The sequence below is a fragment of the Callorhinus ursinus genome, unplaced genomic scaffold (genome assembly GCF_003265705.2).
Source record: "Callorhinus ursinus isolate GAN/ISIS: 27379988/994484 unplaced genomic scaffold, GSC_fseal_2.0 scaffold8, whole genome shotgun sequence".
In the NCBI taxonomy this organism is placed as follows: Eukaryota; Metazoa; Chordata; class Mammalia; order Carnivora; family Otariidae; genus Callorhinus; species Callorhinus ursinus.
In genome coordinates this window covers 63194116-63213155 of record NW_027397070.1, presented here as the reverse complement: position 1 = coordinate 63213155, position 19040 = coordinate 63194116, and the positions used below count along the sequence as shown (strand labels likewise).

At 55.4% G+C, this 19040-nt stretch overlaps 1 protein-coding gene and 1 long non-coding RNA gene across 8 annotated transcripts in view; one reads left to right on the top strand and one right to left on the bottom strand.

Moving 5' to 3' along the window:
* Positions 1–19040, top strand: part of ASB2 (ankyrin repeat and SOCS box containing 2) — a 38470-nt gene that overhangs the window by 506 nt on the left and 18924 nt on the right. Inside the window, exons 1-3 of one of the 6 annotated variants that reach the window (XM_025869428.2) lie at positions 1649–1753; positions 9115–9344; positions 16710–16799. In XM_025869428.2, the coding sequence (XP_025725213.2) occupies positions 1736–1753; positions 9115–9344; positions 16710–16799 (338 nt within the window). In that variant the 5' untranslated portion in view covers positions 1649–1735. Of the gene's footprint in view, positions 1–1648; positions 1754–9065; positions 9345–16709; positions 16800–19040 lie in introns of those variants that run through there. The other 5 variants (XM_073895827.1, XM_025869427.2, XM_073895828.1 and 2 more) reach the window with 5 other exon arrangements.
* LOC112822066 (uncharacterized) lies at positions 3292–18896 on the bottom strand. 2 transcript variants are annotated; one of them, XR_003207607.2, is made up of 4 exons: positions 17951–18896; positions 11102–11225; positions 4769–4831; positions 3292–4434 (listed from the first exon to the last, which is right to left on the bottom strand). It is a non-coding gene; the product is annotated as an uncharacterized lncRNA (long non-coding RNA). The 2 variants fall into 2 exon arrangements; XR_003207605.2 differs by having other exon boundaries at positions 3292–4831.

The following is a 19040-nucleotide window of genomic DNA, read 5'->3' as shown; positions in this document are numbered from 1 at the left end:
ATGCATTCTCCTGAGGACGCTCGCTCAGAATATCACACTGCTGTGCACTTCTAAACATGGAAATGGAATGGGGTTATCAGTGGTGCTATTGTGGGTGCCGTGGACCTAGGGCAGTATCTGTGGGGGACAGATGGCTTTCAGAAAGACTTTTAGGTCAGGTGGATAGATAGCTATGTTTATGCCTGTGGCCATCAATGTCCCGTGGCACTTAGGGAGTGCCTCTGTGGGCACAGTTTCGTGGGGTGATAGAAGCCAGGTGCCGGGAGCTGTACCTGCAACTGTTTGGGCTCGGGGGGTTGGGGGACGTCCATTCTGCAAACAGAGACTGTGACACAATGTAAAGAATGAGATGTTCCATGAGATTTAACAGAGCGCCATGGGATTGCGGAGATGCAAGAGTACCTCGTGTGTGTGTGTGCGTGTGTGTGTGTGTGCGTGTGTGTGTGTGTGTGTATGTGACCATGAGGTCATATCCAGGGACGAGATAGCTTTTAAAAAAGCTGGGTGGATGTCACCAGGCAGAGGGGCAGGGAGAGGGACCTCCAGGCGGAGAGGCAGCTCCGGCAAAGGCCGACACTTCAGGGTGGGTCGGGGGTGTCAGTGGGAAATGTAGAGTGGCTACAGCAAAGGGTCATGAAGGGGAGAAGTGGGGACAAAACCGGCGGGGAGGGGAGGGAAGCCGGAGGGAGATGCAGCTCCCACCAGGCCAGGCAAGAGGATGGAATATTTTCCGAATGTTTTTAAGCAAAGGGGGTGCAGGTGGGACCTGATTTCAGGTAGCTCCTCAGTAGCCAGGGGAATGGCCTGGAATGAGGGGGAAGAGAGACGGCGCCAAGTAGGGAGGCCAGGTAAGTGACGGAGACACGGGGCAGGCCAGAGGCCAAGCCGCCCGCACAGGAAGGACAGCAAGGCTCTCCTCAAGGAAGGAAAACTCAAGGGGCGTGAGGCAGGGGTGGGGACAGCTCTGGGGCCCAGGCAGAGGCAGCTGGGGCCAGCCTAGCAGCCACAGTCCCTGCCCTCTGCAGCGGAGGCCGGGGGCAAGGGGGGGGGGGGGGGACGGGAGGGGGGCAGAACACAGGGATGAGGCAGATGCTCCCGTCCCTTCCAAAACCGTTGGATGGGTCCCGACAGCTGGTGGCGGGCCTGTTTACAGCTCAGCCTCCTCCGGGAGCTGGCATCGGCCCCCACCTGGTGCTGTTCTCGTTTGCATCATCCATTCTTGCACAAACAGACCGGCTGTGTGTGCCCGGGATCCTCCGCCCCCCCGGTGACCTTACAATGAATAACACAGTGATTGATACCCGTGGGCGTTCACGGAGCACTGACTGTGAGCCAGGCGCTGGCCCAGGGCTTCAGGTGATTTCTCTTATTGACTCTTCTCAAGGGCATCCTGACTTAGAGGTGATGGTTACTCCCATTTGCTAGATGGGAAAACTGAGTTTCTGAGAGGTTCAGGGTCTTGCCTGGAGCCAGACAGCTAAGACGTGTCGGAGTCGGGGATCCCATCCCGGCCTGTTGGCCTCTGGTGTCCGCATTCAACGCCACGGCCTCCCTGGGGCCCAGCACAGCAGTAAACAGCCCCGTCCCTGGCACAGTCGGAGTGTAACAAAGTTCCCGTACATTGTGGACAGGCTAGATCCAAGAGTGTTTTCCCGAAGGAGGCACAGAAATATCTCTGGACCCGCCCAGTGTCCTCCCACTTCTGAGCCGCAGAGGGTCAGGCTGCCCAGAGGAGATGGTTGTCCCAGGACTGGTTTGTATCATTTTTATCCTTAGCACCATCTCTTGGACTAATGAATACCCAGGAATATCAAGGAAGCCTTAAGAGCTTTGCAGCGGAGGGAGAGGTTTCCGGGGGGGCAGGGGGTGACGTCAAAGTGAACTGAGTCCCAGTTTGCTCGATTTTTTAAAGAAAGGGACACAAAGCAGAGGGGTAGACAAAGAGTAAGGAAAGGCAGGCAAGCCGAGAGGAGGAGAAGATTGAAATAAAGGCAGGAGAGGAGGGAAAAAACAGAAGGGAAAAAGATTTTGGTGGGATCCCAATTTAAAGACGTCCAGCCAGCCCTGCAGCCGGGCCCAGGTGAGCGGAGCAGGGCTGGGAGGGCCCTCTTGTCCTCACGGCACCTTGCCACTGTGTGGCCTGGAGTTAGAGCTTCCAGAACCTCCTGCTCCCCGGGGGCCGTGCTCTCCCGGCGCCCAGGACAGGGCTGGGCAAGGCTGCGCTTGGGCTGCAGAGGCTCGGAGCGGCACCAGAAGCCCTGCCCCTCTCACCCCTACCCCAGGCTTCCCGCACGGGTGCAGAGCCCCGCATTCACTGAGCCTTGGGCGGAAACTGGGTTGGGGTCTGGAATCCGGCACCTAGACCTATAGGTGGCCGAGCGCCGCTGAAGGGCCTGGCTGCCGCAGGAGAAGCACAGGGAGTTGGGCCAGGAGGGGTGTGGAGGGCCGGGCTGGGCAGGAGGTGAGAGAAGAGCCTTCCATTTGGGAGGCTGAGGCAAAGGCTTGCTGCCGGGGTCCCGGGACCGCTGGGAGCGCCTCACGCAGATTCAGGGCAGCAAGGAGCACTCACCTCCCCCTCAGATGGAGCCTCGGTCTCCCCTGACCCATCCACTGGGCAGAGTCCCACCTGGGTGACCGTGGCCACTCCCGAACCCTCTCCCGGGGGGCCTCAGCTTCCCCTCCATACAATGGGGAGAGTGCCTGTGTTGGGGGGGTGGGTTGGCTTAAGCGTGCTGCCGGGAGCAGATCCCCGCTGTAACTTCCAGCAATCCTGGCCCAACCTTGGAAGCTGAACGCGGGCCTGAGGAAAGCCAGGAGCTTGAAACCAGCAGCAAGGGCTCTGGGATTAGCAGAGTTGGGCGGGCCTTCTTAGAATCCTTAGAGTCTGAACAAAAGGCCCGAACTCCCAGCAGCTGTGAGGCCTGTCAGCACGGCCCCACAGCAAATACCCACCCTGGGGCTTTGACCTGAGCCCCTCTGGGGGGTGGGGAGGGGGCAAGCAAGGTGGCCTGGATTCCATCCCGCATCTCCCCAAGGCTGCTCACCTCTTATCCAGAGCAGAAACTTCCAGAGTGAGTGACCCCTGGCCACTGCCCTAAATACTCATTGTCAGAGGGTCCAAAGAAAAGAAGGGCAGGCAGGCCCGTTCTCAACCCATGTGCCAGTTACAACTCAGTCTTCCCGTCCGCACAATGGGAAGAGTCCTACCCCACCCACACCAGGTACTGAGAGGGTCAAAGGGTGCAGTGCATGAAAAAGACCAAGAGCACCAGCTGTTTTTATGATTGGGATTTTATTTATTTTTAAATTTTATTTACTTATTTGAGAGAGAGAGCACGAGTGGGGGCGAGGCAGAGGCAGAGGGAGAAGCAGACTCCCCGCTGAGCAGGGAGCCCGATGCGGGGCTCCATCCCAGGACCCTGGGATCATGACCTGAGCCGAAGGCAGATGCTCAACCAAGCCACCCAGGCGCCCCATGATGGGGATTTTAAAGCAGTAAGACCCAGGAAGGGGAGAGAACATTTTAATTGTTCACAGCCACGAGCCCTCAAGCTGGAAGAGTTTCCATAGATTTTCTGGGACCCCTCTGCAGCCTGGGGGAACGACAGATCAGAGAGAGAAGATTTGACAGAAGGTATTGAGCACTGCAAGGAGTAGGGTCGAGGACCCTGGGGGCCAAGTCCCCACTTGCAGCTGGCTGTCAGGATCGCGTGGGGCCGAGGAGAGAGGGGAACTGTTTGAAGTTGGCAGATGGACGGAGCGCGTATTACATATATGCATATGTAAGGCAGATGTGCCTGTATCCCCAAATGCCCATATACACCAAGTCTTTCTGAATACACACCGTCTGTCTCCAGTGGGACTCCAGGCCTTTCCTCAAACCCACAGAACCACAGGCCTCTGCTGTTGTTTACACGGGGTGAAGATAAGGGTCAAGTCAGATGCGGCAGCCTCTAGTCTCTTTCTTGTCAGTTTTTCCCTGGTGTGCCTCGGTTTCTTCATCTGTAGAGTGGGACTAATAATACCACAGACTTATCTCGTGGCTCAAACTAACAACGCATGTGAGACCATAAATGAACCACAAGGGAAGGCAGTATGGTGTTCGGCAAATACCCGCTGTGATCTGTGGTGACAGACGGGTCTGACTACGGTGTGTCGTGTAAGAGCTAAACTGAAAAGTCCACGCTCCCCTCTCACCCCTGAGAGTCACATGTGACCCTAACCGGAATACTTACGTGGCACCTACCACATGGCCGGCCCTCGTAAATGAACTAAGTGCTCACTAAATACCCACAACGGTCACTTGTAGGCGGCCCCCTCATTCATAAACTTGAGCCCGGGACTGAGAGGAGAGTGGAGGGGTTGTAACTCCTTCCACAGCCCGGAGGACAGCAGGTGGTGTGAGCAGGAAGAGAGGAGGCGGCAGGAGGGGCCCTGGGGAGTGGACGATGTGGAATTAGTGGGCAGAATCCATCCTGCACCCCGGCTGCTTTGGGGAACGCCTGGAGACCTCCCTCCCTCCCCGGCGCTGACCCCATTACTGGCCCCTGCACCCACTCAGCAGGGCTCTGCAGGGGTCCCAGGGGGCCCCCCAAGACAGCCTGGGGTGGGAGTAACTGGCTCCCCGTCGCCCAGCCAGTAGGGGGCAGAGCCAGGGTCGAACCCAGGCAGTGGGACACGGGCGGCTGCCCCACCTGCCAGGCACAGTAATCTTCTCGATAATAGCTGTGCTATTCATTCATTCATTCAGCCAACATTTCATACATACCTACTGTGTGTCTGGCCTTGGGTTATGTCCTGGGGTCAAGACACGAATGTGACACACACAGTCCTGCAATTTAGAAGTTTCTAGATTCAGTGGGAGGATAGGTCCAGAGCAGGCCGTTAGAGCAATGGGACGCAGCTCCGGATGCCTCCGACATCAGATCAGGGGGCTTCCTGGTGGAGGAGATGCTTGAACTGCATCTGGAAGAATGACTAGCCAGGTGACAGGCAAGAGGGACGGGAAGGTGGATGAGCAGGGCTCCATCTACAAACAGCCTGAGGACGGGAAGGAGACTGTCCAGGCTCACACTCCTCTCCCAGGTCCCCAGCTGAAGGGGAGCCTGGTGTGCCGGAGGATGGCTGTCGGTCCCCCTCCTTGTCCCTTGCCTTCCTGGCCATGCCCCTACCATCAGTTTTCCAGTAAGACATTCCAGGAGCCACTCCTCCCACTGTAACCCCCCAAACAGCCCCAGAGACCCCACCCCACGCACAGGAGCCCAGACCCCACTGCCATTTCCCAGACAGACCCTGGCTGTCAGCCAGCCGGGACTTGTGGGGAGGGAAAGAACTGGTGGTGGGGGGTGGGGAAGAAGCCACTTTTCCAATGCTAATCCTCAGCACAGCCCTGAAAGGGCCATGTTTCTATGCCCATTTCACAGATGTAGAAACGGAGGCCCAGCTTAGAGGAGCATTGACTACGGATGGACTGGGTACTGCTCTGAGTGCTTTGCATGTGCTAACTCAAGGAACGGTCACAGTCACTGTTGTCCCATTTTACAGATGCCTCCTGGGGGGAGGGTTCCCCTGGAGGCAATGTTTGGGGCACTGCAAAGGGGGTAAGGGAGGAGCCCCTGGAGGCCCCAGGGGTTCCAAGCAGGCCTTGGACTGGGGCTGTCCAGAAGACGTTCTGAAATAGGAGGCACTTGCTCTGGGTCTTGAGGAGCGAGGAGGGATTCTGCGAGTTTAGAAAGGGAGGAGACGGGTCAGCACAGGACGAGCAAGAGCCCTGGGGTGGGAGCCGCAGGTGGGTTGGGGGAAAAGTGTGTCTTTGCCTTACCTGGAAGATCAGCTGTGCGGAGGTAGAGGCTGAAGGGAGAGTGAGAACTAGATTCGACGGGCCGGGAGGCCCGGGCCATGGGTGCAGGTAGAGGAAGGACTTGGTGAGGCCTGCGGTGTGGGACACGGGGGGGACGATGGGTGGGTGGGGCTGGAACACCACATGAAGGCCACCGCTGGGGTGGGCAGGAGGAAGTCCGGGCCTGAGCCCGCCAGAATGGGTGCAGAGAAGCAGACAGAGGGCAATGATTGATAACCAGGCAGACTGTGGCAGGGCACAGAATCTTCGGTCCCAGATGCCGTCGTGTTGCTAATCCACTGTCTTCACACCCACAGTCTCCTCTCGCTGTGCTTGGAAAGCCCAGATCTGCTTAATAATAACCTTGCCGCTGTTTTATAGAGCAAGACTTGCTGCTCTTAGGGCTGTTACCAGAGTTAGAAGAGTATCTATCAAGGGCTTAGCCTGGTGTCAGGTCGCGCCCCTTGCCCCACCCCCACACAACAGGAGTCCCATCTCTACTCCTGCTTTATGATTGATCCTTCTCCAAAGTGGTGGTTCCTGGGCACCTGAGGAGCTTTTCAAAGAGGGGTAATAGCTGGGCCACACTCCCAGAGATTCTGACTTAATTGGTCTGAGGCGGGGTCCAAGCACCAATACCCTTTAGAACCTATTTTATATACTTTTTAATTATTATTTTTCTTTTTAAAATTCTTCTTCTTCTTTTTATGTAGGCACCACACCCAATGTGGGGCTTGAACTCACAACCCGGAGATCAAGAGTCACTTGCTCTTCTGACAGAGTCAGCCAGGTGCCCCTACCTTTTAAGTAGATGTGTTATTGCAGGATAATGGGCTCACAGAGGAGTGTACAAATCATACTTGGACAGGTTCCTTACAAAGGAAGCCAACCAATCATGGAACCACTTAGATCAGGAAATACAGCGTGACTGGCTTCCCAGAAGTCTCCCTCATGTCTCCTCCCAGTTAGTAACCACCAAAGGTCCACCATAGTTTAGTCTGCCTGAAACTTTACATAAATGGAATTATGTACATATATTCTTCATTATCTGACTTCTTTTGCTCACTACGGTTGTGTGCGCTTCATCCTGCGATGAGCAGTGGTACTGTATCTGTTTCACTGGTACACACTCTCGTGGTAGTATACCAAAACGCAGTAATCCATTCAAATGCTGATAGACATTTGGGTAGTTTCCACTTGGTTTTATTATGAGTAGTGCCGCAATGAATATTTTTGAACTTGTCTTATGGTGAACACATGTACATGGTTCTCTTGGCCAGGGAGCTAGGAGTGGAATTTTGGGGTCACAGGATGTGTTGGTTCAGCTTTAGCAAACACCATCAATTTTCCAAAGTGGTTTTACCACCTGACACTCCTACCAGTGGTGGTGAGCGTTCCCGATGCCCCACATCCTCCCCAACACTTGTTAGTGCTCATCTTTTCCACTTGAGCCATTCTTTTTTTTTTTTTTTTAGAGAGAGAGAGTGTGTGCAAGTGGGGCAGGGGAGGGGCAGAGGGAGAGGGTGAGAGAGAATCTCAGGCAGGGGCCACGCCCAGCCAGGAGCCCAATGTGGGGCTCAATTTCATGATCCCGAGATCATGAGTTGAGCCAAAATCAAGAGTCAGACGCTTAACTGACTGAGCCACCCAGGTGCCCCCTCCACTTGAGCCATGCTGTTGGGTAGACAGTAGTACTGTATTAGGATCTTAATTTGAGTGTTCTCCCAAACGCTTAGAAAGTCAAGCATCCTTATGTTTGGTTATTGGCCACTTGGATATCCTCTTTGTGAAGTGCCTGGCCTAGCCTTTTGGGGGTCAGTTAACTAGAGCCACAAGAATGCTGGGTAGCAGAGCACCCCAAATAAGCACTGATTCTCATGATCTGAGGCTGCAGGTCACCGCAGAGGGGCTGACGTAGGCTTCAGGGTGCTGGGTCTGCTGGGTGGGGCTCCCCTGTGCAGGTTGGGCTCAGGCTGCCCCAGGTCGGTTCACTCTGGGGCCCAGCTAATGGGCGGTGCCTCCAGTGGGGAGCTCTTCTGGCGATGCAGAAGGGGCAAGCCCCACACCCAAGCCCCTGTTAAGGGGCTGCTTTATCGTGCCCCCAACATTCATTGGCCAGAGCAAGTCACATGGCCAAGCCCACTCTCAGTGGGAAAGGGAGGGGGGATACCCTGCCGCCAAGGAGAGGGGAGTGAATATTTGCCAAACAAACCAAATTATAGCACTGGTATTTTGGGTATTTTTTAAATGGCCTCATGTGGTTCTCATGTCCTGCTAGGGCTATGAACCATTGACCTACAGTCACACTGCATGTCAGCCAGTCAAAACAAAAAGCAGGCTTAGTTGAGGTTACTTCATTTCCTAAAATCAGTTGATTCAACCAAAGTTCATTTCTCCCTGAGGCACTTTTTTGTAAGGAAGGGAGTCCTTGGAATTCACATGGCAAGTTACTGTCATGATTGATTTTAACTAGATCATGCATACTGAAGCGGCAGGCCCATGTCTGATTTATCTCCAACATTCTCAGCCCTAGCACAGCACAGAGATGAGGCGAGATGCTAGCATAGGATGTTGTCGGATAACTGGAAGGAAGGAGTGTAAGCGCTGTTGTGTAAGCCCCCTGAAGTCAGGGATATTTGTCCCTTGGTATCATTGTTGTGTCCCCAGTGCTTAGAGGAGTGCAGGACACAAAGTGGGTGCTCACTAAGTAATCTCTCGGTTAATGAAGCATGCATGCATGTGTAGACAAGCTGTCTGGAATGGAAAAATGAATGGTGGATGAGTGGATGGTAGGTTGGGTAGATAGAGGTATGAATGGATGGATGGATGGATGGATGGGGGGGTGGATGGATAAATGGACAGGTAGGTGGGCAGATAGATCAGGAGATGGATAGTGGTTGGATGGATGGATGATCAGGTCATTGGGTAAATGGACAGATGTGGATGGGTAAATGGGTGGATAGTAGACAAGTGGACACATGGGAGAATGAATAAATGGAGAGGAGGGTGAATGATTGGCTGGATAGTGAGAGAGTTGGGTAGATTGGTGAGTAGATGAGTGGATGGATAGATGTGTAGATGAATGGGTGGCTGGGTGGTTCAAATGACAACATGAATGGATAAAAACTGATTGTGAGCTCGCCAGAGGAAAGCACAGCATTCCCTGTTGCTAAACATAACTCTTGCAAAACTGTTAGTGACCAGGATGGTTTTGGTCTCCTCACAGGGCTTTCTGATTTGCCACTTCCTCCTCCTCATGGAGTGTCTCTTCTCAGGGCCAAGGTGAGAGGCGAGAGAGGATGACCACGGAGATCAGCGCTCGGGGCAGACAGCGTGCCATTGGGCATGAGGAATACAGTCTGTATAGCAGCCTGAGTGAGGATGAGCTGGTCCAGATGGCCATCGAGCAGAGCCTGGCTGACAAGACTCGGGGCCCAACCACTGCTGAGGCCACTGCGTCCATGTGTGTCAACCGCCAACCCGCCCATTTCTACCCATGGACCAGGTGAGCGAGGAGAGGCCAACTGGGGCCCCTGTAAGGTGCAGCTCCCAAACACTGTTAACCCAAGACCAAAGTCTCCTGGTCTGTAAGGTACATTTTTACACCTTAATGACTTACATTTCTTATCTAAACCCTTCCGAGCTTTGGTGGTGCCAAGCACCGCGGTAGGTGCTCTACCCACTTGACCTCGTTTAACTCTCTTAAGGACCTTCCAGGAGGCTCTGTGCTATACTCCCATTTTATAGACGAGGAAACTGAAGCTCAGGGGTAGTAGCTAGTCAGCAGCTGCACAGCTGGTAGATGGTGTTGCAGGGACTGGAACGATCTGGTTGCCAAGGGCATGGCTTGGCTTTGTACACTGGCTTTATGTTTGAATGCTGTGGAGCTGATGTTCCGAGTCCAAGCAGAGCTCCCAATCCTATCTATGCAGCCTCCCTGGGAAAACATGTCTGAGAAGCAAGTGACATCTGCCTGGCAAAGCCACCCTAGCTCCTCGCTCTGGCTCCCCCGTCTCAGCGTGACCTCATCATCCCGGTGGCAGGACCACCTAGGGCAGCCCCGTGTTGTGCCCATAGAAATAGGACGCGAGCCACACCTGCAGTAACATATGCAATTTTGAATATCCTAATAGCCATGCTAAAAAGTAAAGGCAAACAGGTGAAATTAATTTAGGTCTCAAATATTATCATTTCCACATGTCATCAATATCAAGTCTTTGGAATCCCGTGTGTATTCTGCACTCTCAGAACATCTCAATTCAGACTAGACGCATCTCAACAGCTCACTAGCCACATGTGGCCAGTGGCTACCGTCCTGGACAGTGCAGATCCAGAGGGTACCTTCTTTGTAGGAGGTGGGAGCCCAGAGAGGTAATTAAGCATTGGATCTTAAAATGCTTTTAGAAAGGAAATAGATACCTTTAAAAACGCTTTTGTTCATCACTGAGTCCAAGTCAAGTATGTATTTGGGGGTGGGTGGCTGAGGGAAGGGAGTTGCTGGATGATTGTGTTCTGTGGCCTTGGGACCTGGGCCTCAAATCTCATCATCTCCAGCCACCAGCTGACTTGCTATGTGGCCTTGGGCAAGTCCCTTAAGCTCTCTCAGCAACACACAGACCATCTCTAATGTCCAGTCCCAGCTGACAGTGATGCAGGTGGGTGGCTGTGCATCCCAGCCCTGTCCCCTGATGGTACCCACCGGGAGTTCCCCAAGTGACTTTAGCCCTTGCTGAGGCTGGACCTCCTCTGCCAGGCAGACGGGGCAAAAGCCTGGGATGCCCCACACCGAGCAGCCCCTCCTAAAGGGGAAGGCAGGTAGCCTCCTTGGGCGGCTGGAGGAAGTAGGAAGGCTCCAGGTTACTGAGTTGCCCCTGAGGGGGTCCCATTCTGGAACCCAGCCTGAGAAACAGAAGCGAGGATGCAGAGCCAAGGACTCTTCATGGCCAGTGCTCTGGGAGGCCCTGGTTCCTCTTCTGGCTGCTTCAGCCTCAGTCAGACCACAAGTTCCTCTTTCTCAGGAGGGGATCAGATAGAGAGAAGAGCATCCCCCTCACCCTGGGGCATCTGCAGCCTTCTCCCCAGTGTGGGAGCCTCCCGGGGAATCCTGGGGACACTTACATTAGCACTGAGTTGAGCTCATGAGGTCCGGGTCCTGACCTCTTCCTTCCTCTGGTGGGTGAGGAAGCAGAGACCCAACATGGGACGCAAACTCTTACCAGCCTCCTGAGAAAAAAGCTCTCACAGAGAAGGAAAATGACTTACCCAGGGTCGTGCAGCCCTCACCTAAATTCCAGGCGCAAGTAATGTAGGGTACAGGGTTCAACGTGCATCTTCTCACTCTGGATGTGAGCTGAAACCTCCCCGATTCAGTTCTGCCCTTCCATCTCTGGAAGAAGATGGGTCCTGCTGGGGGAGCCGATCCCTCCTCCCCCAGATGCACACCGAGGGCTTCCCATATGCCCAGCACACAGCCACTCAGTTAATCCTTAAGCCACGCAGCGAGGCCATTTCTGTGCCCGTTTTATGCACGTGCACTCCACGGGGCCAGAAACAGAAGCAATGTCTGCCCCCAGCTCTGAAGTTCAGACACATAACCGGCTCTGCCCATACTGCAAAGGCCTCTTTCTGTTCCTCTTCCCTCTCCACGTGGAAGTGGGTTTGGGTCTCATTTCAGCCACCTCGTAGCCACAGAGATTCAGGGTCCCCAGCAACAAGAGACACCCCGGCTCGTGCTCACGTTCCCAGATGTGGCATTTCAGAAAGTACAGGACCCGATAGAGTTCTTTGTCCCTTTTACCCCCACATATCACAGTTTCCATCCAAAGGCCCCGGAGCAGGTTTAGGAACAGGACATCATACACATCCCGGGGGCTGTCTCGGATTTCATGTCACCTCCTCGGCAAATCCTGCCTGACCACCATCCCAGGTCAGGCAGGTCGCCCCCTTTCTTGCTTTCTTGGCGGGGCGGTTTCCTTCATCACCCCAACTTACAGTTTCTATGTCTTTGTTTTGGCGCCGAGGGCAGAGGCCTTACCCATCTTCCTTCCTGTGAAGGCTCCTGCCTACCAGACAGCGCCTGGCCCGCAGCAAACACCAAATAGCTCTCAGTGAGGGAATAATGCATGAATAAAGGAATGTGAATGAAGAGGCAGCAGAGAGGCAGAGGATAGAGGACTTGGAGGTTGGAGGCCTTCCTCTGTCACTTACTGCTGTGTGACCTCAGGCACGTTATTTAACCTTTCTGAGCCCTAACAGGCTTTTCCTTAAAATGGCAACAACAAAACCTTGCCTAGCCCAACCTGCAGGGTTCTTAGGCAAAGCAAGTAGAATGTGGGTGCCTCCCTCACACCCCACAGCTTCAATCGACCTCCCTCTACCTCCTCCCCGAGCACCCCGAGTGCCCACACCATGACTGCCTCTGTTTCGTGGACAAGCTTTCGTGTCACTCTAGGAAGGCATTATTTGGCCTCTTGAGAGTGTCCCCAGTTATACTATATGACTTCTCTGGGGACAGGAAGCAGATATTTCTCACTTTTTTATCCCTAGTGCCTGGCAAAGAGCCTGGATCACTGTAGGTGCCCAAGAAATGTTTTTAGGCAAATAAATGCATTTTGAAACCAATAAAATGCTCTACAAATATAATTTATTATTATCTTATGACCAAAATGGTGGCTGTAGACATAAAGGTCAACTGAGCCTTGGGGATCCTAGACATGAAAGCCAGATCAGCATCGCAGAGGAAATGTAATGTGCCCTTCTAAAGCCATTATTTCCAACTTGCTTCTCTCCCACCACAATGTAAGAGATGAAGTCAGAAACATGCGTAGGGATCATCTGCCAAGCCTTGGCGCACTAAGAGAGAGCTGCCTGAAAGGCAGACCCAATTTTCCATCCCAGAGAGAAGGAGGGTTCATGCAGTCAGGAAATAGGGAGCCCAAGGTTACACTGATGGACCAGCCAGAGTGGGCCCAGGAAGCTGGGTCTTCCCAGTCTTTAAACTTCTGAATTTTTTTAAGGTTACATTTCTAAGAAGACAAAGGAGGAAAGCATGAAGTAAGGACTTGTTTGGGTTGATGTGTGCACAGCTGCAAATAATTCAAGTTGAGCCGCCCACACCTACCATGTTCTTGTGATGAGCAAGTTGCCTTCCTGGCACCTGGATGTGAATCAGGCCTCACCCCTACCCTCCCCAAGTTTGCTGTCTAATGAGGGTCCCAGATGTACATAATGACCCAACAGGAAGGGCTCAGCAAAGAGGCTTGCCTCAGTTTCAGAGGGACACAGAGCAGGTCGATTCACTTAGTTGAGCAGGTGGGCTTTGCAGGGTGAACAGGATTTCGCTAAGCAGGTTAGAGGAAGCAAACCTCTGAGCCTCAGTTTCCTCTTCTGCAAAAGGGAGCCAATTATGTCTCCTTCACAGAGTGGACCAGAGGATGAAAGGAAATGCTTTGTGCCATGTACCTCTGTCACTAGGCTGGGCACATGGCAAGCACCCAACAAATCCCAGCTATGGACAGGGAGCAGAAGTTGCTGCAGTCTGGAATTCACATTCTCCTCTACATGGGACTCCTCTCTGGCTGGCCCAGAAAGAGTGGTTTGGCCAGCAGGTGGGAGGCCGATTCCAGAGACCCGCGGGAATGGGGGTGGAGGCGGCTGGACCACGTGCGGCTCTTCCTCTCTTCACCTGGGAGGGCCGGGTGCTCCTTCTCCGGGCATCTGAGGTCCTGCCACGGCGCTGCACAAAACCGAGTTTACCATTTGGGCTATTACCCCTTGGAAGGCTTTGTTTGTTTTGTTTCATTTGTTTAAATGTATCAAATGCCTGTTGTGTGCCAGGTGCTGTACTTGAGTCCTGTATTGTTGTAGGCTTAGCATGAGGACCGGAGGAGGGGACAAATAGAGGGTGGCAGGCGAGGGGCAGACTCTTGTATTCCTTAGCTGTCTCCCCCTTTAAGAGGCCTGCTTGCCTCCGGTGTTCAGCCAGGTCCGGCCCAATTCTATGCCCTTCCTGAGGCTGGCGGCTCACTGAGAAGTTAGGGGGCTTTGTCTTCATAGCCCCTCTCCCCACTGGCACCGAGCTTGACCCGTGTCTGGAGTAGGGGCCAGCTGAACTCCAGGACAGGGCTGTTGGGAGCTGGGTGACAGTGATGCTCTCTCAACAGCCCCCACCCCGGACCTGCCCGCCCACATGAAGGACCGGGGCCCTACCTGGGCCTCTTCTAGGGCATGACCCGCGCCCACATCCTGCCAGGTTCCTCTCACCTCTGATGACTCAGCCCCGGTGGTTTTCTCTGCTGGGAATGCCCCTGCTCAGGGCCGAGGTGGAGTGGGGCCTTGCAGCCTGGACGGGATTAGGACTCGCTCCCCCTCCAGCATGAGGCTCCGCACTCGGGGCTCTAGGCACCTGCCCTACCTGCCCCTAAAGCCAAATTAACACCCACTGCAGGGCTCCCAGGGGAGCTCTTGCTCTCTCCCCACCGCCTATCCTGCGGCCTATGGCTGTCTGTGTCCTTGTTTCCCACCCCATTGGCCTCTGGACATCTGAGATTTGCATCTCAGGCGCTAGCACAAGTCTTGGGACACCCCCGCTGCCCCCAGCAGGGACTGGGGAGTTCTTGTTGCACGGAACTCGGTCTGTCTGCTTCCTTCTCTGCAAAGCGGGAACAACACAGCCTCTGCCTGCCTCCAGCTGGTGGGGAAGCTGGAAGTGAGGCCGTGCCCCGCACGGTGGGGAGGGACGTGACCATCACCGCTGCTGTCACCCCCCCCACCCTTGCCGGCACCGTCTTGTTGTTGTTATTTGGTCATTAGAGACAGACCTGGTTTTAGGGTGGTGTGATGCGTTTTTATGGGAGCTTATCACCGTGCTAGAAACATCCTAACAACAGTAAGTGACAGGAGGCCACACACGGGCCATGACGCAGTGGCCGGGACCCCGGGATCCTGTGCGGCCTGAGACCCAGGGCTTCGTCAAGACCACGGGGTGAGGGACTGTGAGCCTGGGCCTGGCCCCAGGCTGCCTTCCACCACCTCCAGCACGCTCTCCGTTCCGGGGGGGGGGGGATGGAGAGGGGCCTTGGCGGGGCCAGGCTTTGCGCCCCCCCTTCCCAGGATGTGGTCTCTTAGATCTGCCTGACACACAGTTCCCACGTGAGCTCATTTCGACAAAGGCTTCACAACTACCACAGCGGTGAGGAAAACCCCGTTCTGGTCCCCGCTGCGCACCTTGCAAATGGGGAAACCAAGGCACAACATGGGGCAGGGGCTTGTTCTAAGTCGCAGGGCCTGTCAGAATGGAGGCCTTAAAGCGGGAGGGAGGATGAAGAGGCGGCAAGACCCCAGGCCTGTGGGGCAGGGGTGGCGTCAGGAGCTCTGCGGACGGACACGCAGGCCTCTGCTCGGCTCACTTCCCAGCTGCGGCTTCGTGTGGGCCCGGGGCCGTGACCCACCTCTCGGGGCCTCAGTTTCCCCATCTCTAAAGGGCGGGGATGTTGGCACCCACTCTAGAGGACTAATGAGTGAGCGCACGCAGGTGTCGTGCTCAGGCTAGTGATGCTCAGGAGGAGGTGGCTGGTCGCGAGGGGACGGAGAGGGGCACGGAGGAAGGCAAAGACAAGATGAAGGCGGAGGAGGGGGCCGGCCTGCAGTCCCCCCGCCCCCAGGTGGCTGAGGCCAAGGAGAGCGTGTTCTTTCCTTCTCTGCTCACTCACCCCTTCCCCCATGCCCTGGCCCTTGCCGAGGGTATCCACAAAATCTCTAAGTTCTGCTCCGTCTTGGAAGAGCATGGGGTCCTTGTCAGGGTCACAGTTCTGGCACCTCCAAACACCACCGGTAGCAGTGTCCTCCTCAATCCCATGGGGCACCCCTGCAGGGTGCAGGACACCAGGCCAGGCCTGCTGCGGTGTCCGTGGCACCAGGGCCTGAGCTGCCACGAGTGTGGTCGGCACGGGCCACATGCCCCATCCTCACAGTCACCCCCATCAGTCAGATATGTGGAGTGGCCACCACACCTCCCTTCACCCCTCCCATCCTCACCAGAGCCCAAGGGGCTGGGAAACTGAGGCTCAGAGAAGCAAAATAATGAGACAATTAACGGTGGACGTGTGCCGAGCAGCCCCGTGCCCGGACGCCAGCTGAGCTCACCGGCTCCAGCCTCCTCGGTCTTCCCACACCGGGCTCTACAGGGAAGGAACTAAAGCCTAGAAAATTCAACCTGTCTGATGTAACCACGGCCAGGATATGCCAGAGCCTAGATTTGAACCCGTGTCCGTCTGACTCCTGCCCTGGCCGTGACAGCCGTTTGCTCTAACTTCCCTACCGTTAGCTCCTGCCCCTGGGACGGCAGGACCCTCCAACGGGGACCTGGCCAGGAGGAGGTGCGAGTACAGACCTGGTCTGGCTTCCCCAGTTATGCTCCCCTGTCCCCTGCACCTCCAAGAACCTCTTGCCCATCCCCGTTGGGACCCAGCCTGGCCGGCCCAAGACTGAGCCCCTTTCATCCTGGGACCTGCTGCTGACCCCTTCTCACATCCTCCCGGGTGAAGAATGTCACCTTGCTTCCTATCTGCCTCCCGCGTAGTTGGCTGGGGAGGGGGCCTAGGGGTGGGGATGAGGTTAACCTCATTGTTGTCTTATATGGTCATTTAAATCTCCCAGGGCTTCCTCCAAGGGCCAAAAATAATCCAGAGACACAGCAGCTGTGTCCAGCACACAAGAGAGGACCGGCCATCTGCTTTGGTTCAGAGCCCTGTGTCTGTCCGTCAGTCTCTCCCCTCGCCAGCCCTCCATCCCTGATCCTGCCTCCGACCATGACCCGCTTCTCATATGCAGAGTATTTTTCCCTCTTTCACGCCTGCCCTGCACCCTCCAGGTCGACTGTGCCTCCAGAGAACCCGCCCGCCTCGGCCCCTAAGGGCCTGTTCCAAGGGGTCATGCAGAAATACAAGAACTCCCAGCTGGCGTAAGTGACCCCCGGCCCGGGCCCCGAGACTGCCCAAGTTCACCCTTCCAACTAGGGTTAGTGGGGAGTGGGGAGTGGGAAGCAGGCCCGCAAGCCCCAAGAAGGGGGGCATTCTGGAGGGACCTCCCAGGCACGCCCCTCCCAGGTGTATCCCCCTGAGCCCCAGCCCCAGCTGCTCCTGCTGAGCTGGGCTTTGCGCTCACAGACTCATCTCCTCAAGGAACTGTCAGCCAGGCCTGTGCCTGTGATTTACACCTCCATGCCCCCAGAGTGGGCCCCGGGGGATGGCGCAGCCCCCTGGGAGAAGGCCCCAGGACCCCAGAGGCCCAGAGGAGCTCAGAGCTGAAGCTGATGAATCGGCCACGCATTCTATTTACCTCAGTTTCCCCCGTGCGTCCCCGTGGGGATATCGGAGCATATCCACAACGCTCACACCCATGGGTTTTGTTTTGCCTCATTGCCTTTATTTGCTCCGTGCCAGGTGGTAAAATCCAGAATTAATCCGAGCTGCAGGAGGGGTTCTGTTTGCTTGGCCCCAGGGTGCCGGGCTAGCTGCATCCCCCTTCTCTGCTCCCCTGTATTAACCCCAGAAGCAGCCAAAAGCAAAAGGGGGGCCCCATCGCAGGAACCCCTATTTCCTCGCTCCAGTTATGTTGCAGAGAGGGGAGGAGGCAATTAGCCAGTGTTCTGTGTCTCTTCCCAGCTCTTTCAAACCCTGCCACCCCCACTTCCTTGGTGCTGTGGGTGGAATTCTGAAAGTCTGGAAAAGGGGGACCCAGGCTCTGCTCTCAGCGCTGCTGCCCCTTCCTGTGTGGCTGCCTGGGAGTCGCTGTCCCTCTCTGAATCTCCCTTCTCTGTGAGACAAGGTTGGAGAGGACAGAGTGGCCTCTCGGGTCCCGTCCAGCTCCTTAGTCTCGGACGGTGTGACACCCCCAGCAGCTTCCCCCACCCTCGGGGCGGGGCCTGGGCTGAACTCACGGAGCTTCAGGGTCTGTTCACCAGAGCTGGACGAGACCCAAGGTGAGCGGCAGGTCCCGGGAGTGTTCTCACGCACTGGACACCCCCCCAGGCCACAAAAGCAGCCAGCCCTCCGCTCTTCCACTTCAGCCGGGGCCCCACAGGAGACCTTCCGGGGGAGACGGGATACATACCTACTGGGGCTTCTCCTGACACCAGCAGGGGCTGCTCTGGCCGCTTGTAAGAAGACCCCATCAAGGTGGTAGGGATGGTGTTGATGGGGACTTCAGGGCTTATCTGGTCAGTTACCCATCATGCTCGCGGGTCTGTAACTTAACCAGCATCTGTGCTCTGAAGCTATTAATAACCAGAGAGGCTGAGAGTCAGGAGGAAGTGCCGCTCACCACGGAGGAAGCAGCTGGGAGGGTAAAGGGGCTGGCCCGTAGACCCTCGGGGCCTATCCTGGCCCCTGACGTGGGTGAGGGCCCTGGGAACAAGACCTGCCTCCAGTCTCACCTCCATCTGGAAAATGGGACCACTTATGCAGAACATTCCCCAGGAGTAGATCTAGGAATCACAGAGGTCCTGGTCCTCACTGATTCCAGGATGGAGGGAAGGGAGCTCAGTGCACGCATGCATGAATGAATGAATGAACAAAGTAGCAAAGAAGTTTTCATTTGCATTAGCCCTGAAATCTTTTTGATATTCAGAAGTTTTAAATTGTGAAGGCCTCAAATTTATTAATCCTTCAAGTATATAAGTCTTTCAGCAGCTAAACGTTCTGGGGGTGAAGATAAAGGGTGAGGAGCAAAGGGGGGGGTTTGGAAGACCCCAGAGAGATGCTTGCTGGAAAGAGCGCCCCTCTGAGGGACTCTGGTCTCCGAGCTGCTTGAAGGGCAAACTGGTCGAGGTTCTTGGTAAACGCTGGAGCACTGTGCTGAAACCTGCCGCAGGGTTAGCTATCCATCCCTTTGGAGGTTGGCACTGCATGCCTGCGTCCTCGTCGTAGACATGGTCTTGGTGTAACCTTAGATGCAGCCCTGCAAGCCGCAGGGACAGAGGGGTTCCCTAATTCTCTTTTGGCCACCAAGGAGCTCTGTCTAAAAGAGACCCCCGGTTTCCATCTGTGGAAGTGAACGAGCTTGCCATGTTTCAGCCCGTTTCTTATAGACTTTCCCTGCAGGGTACCCACTTGGAGCTAAGGGCATGGAAGTGCCCCAGATCTAGGAATGCTCACGGGGGGACCAAACCCTGGCAAGGCTTGATCAGAGCCCCCACAGTGAC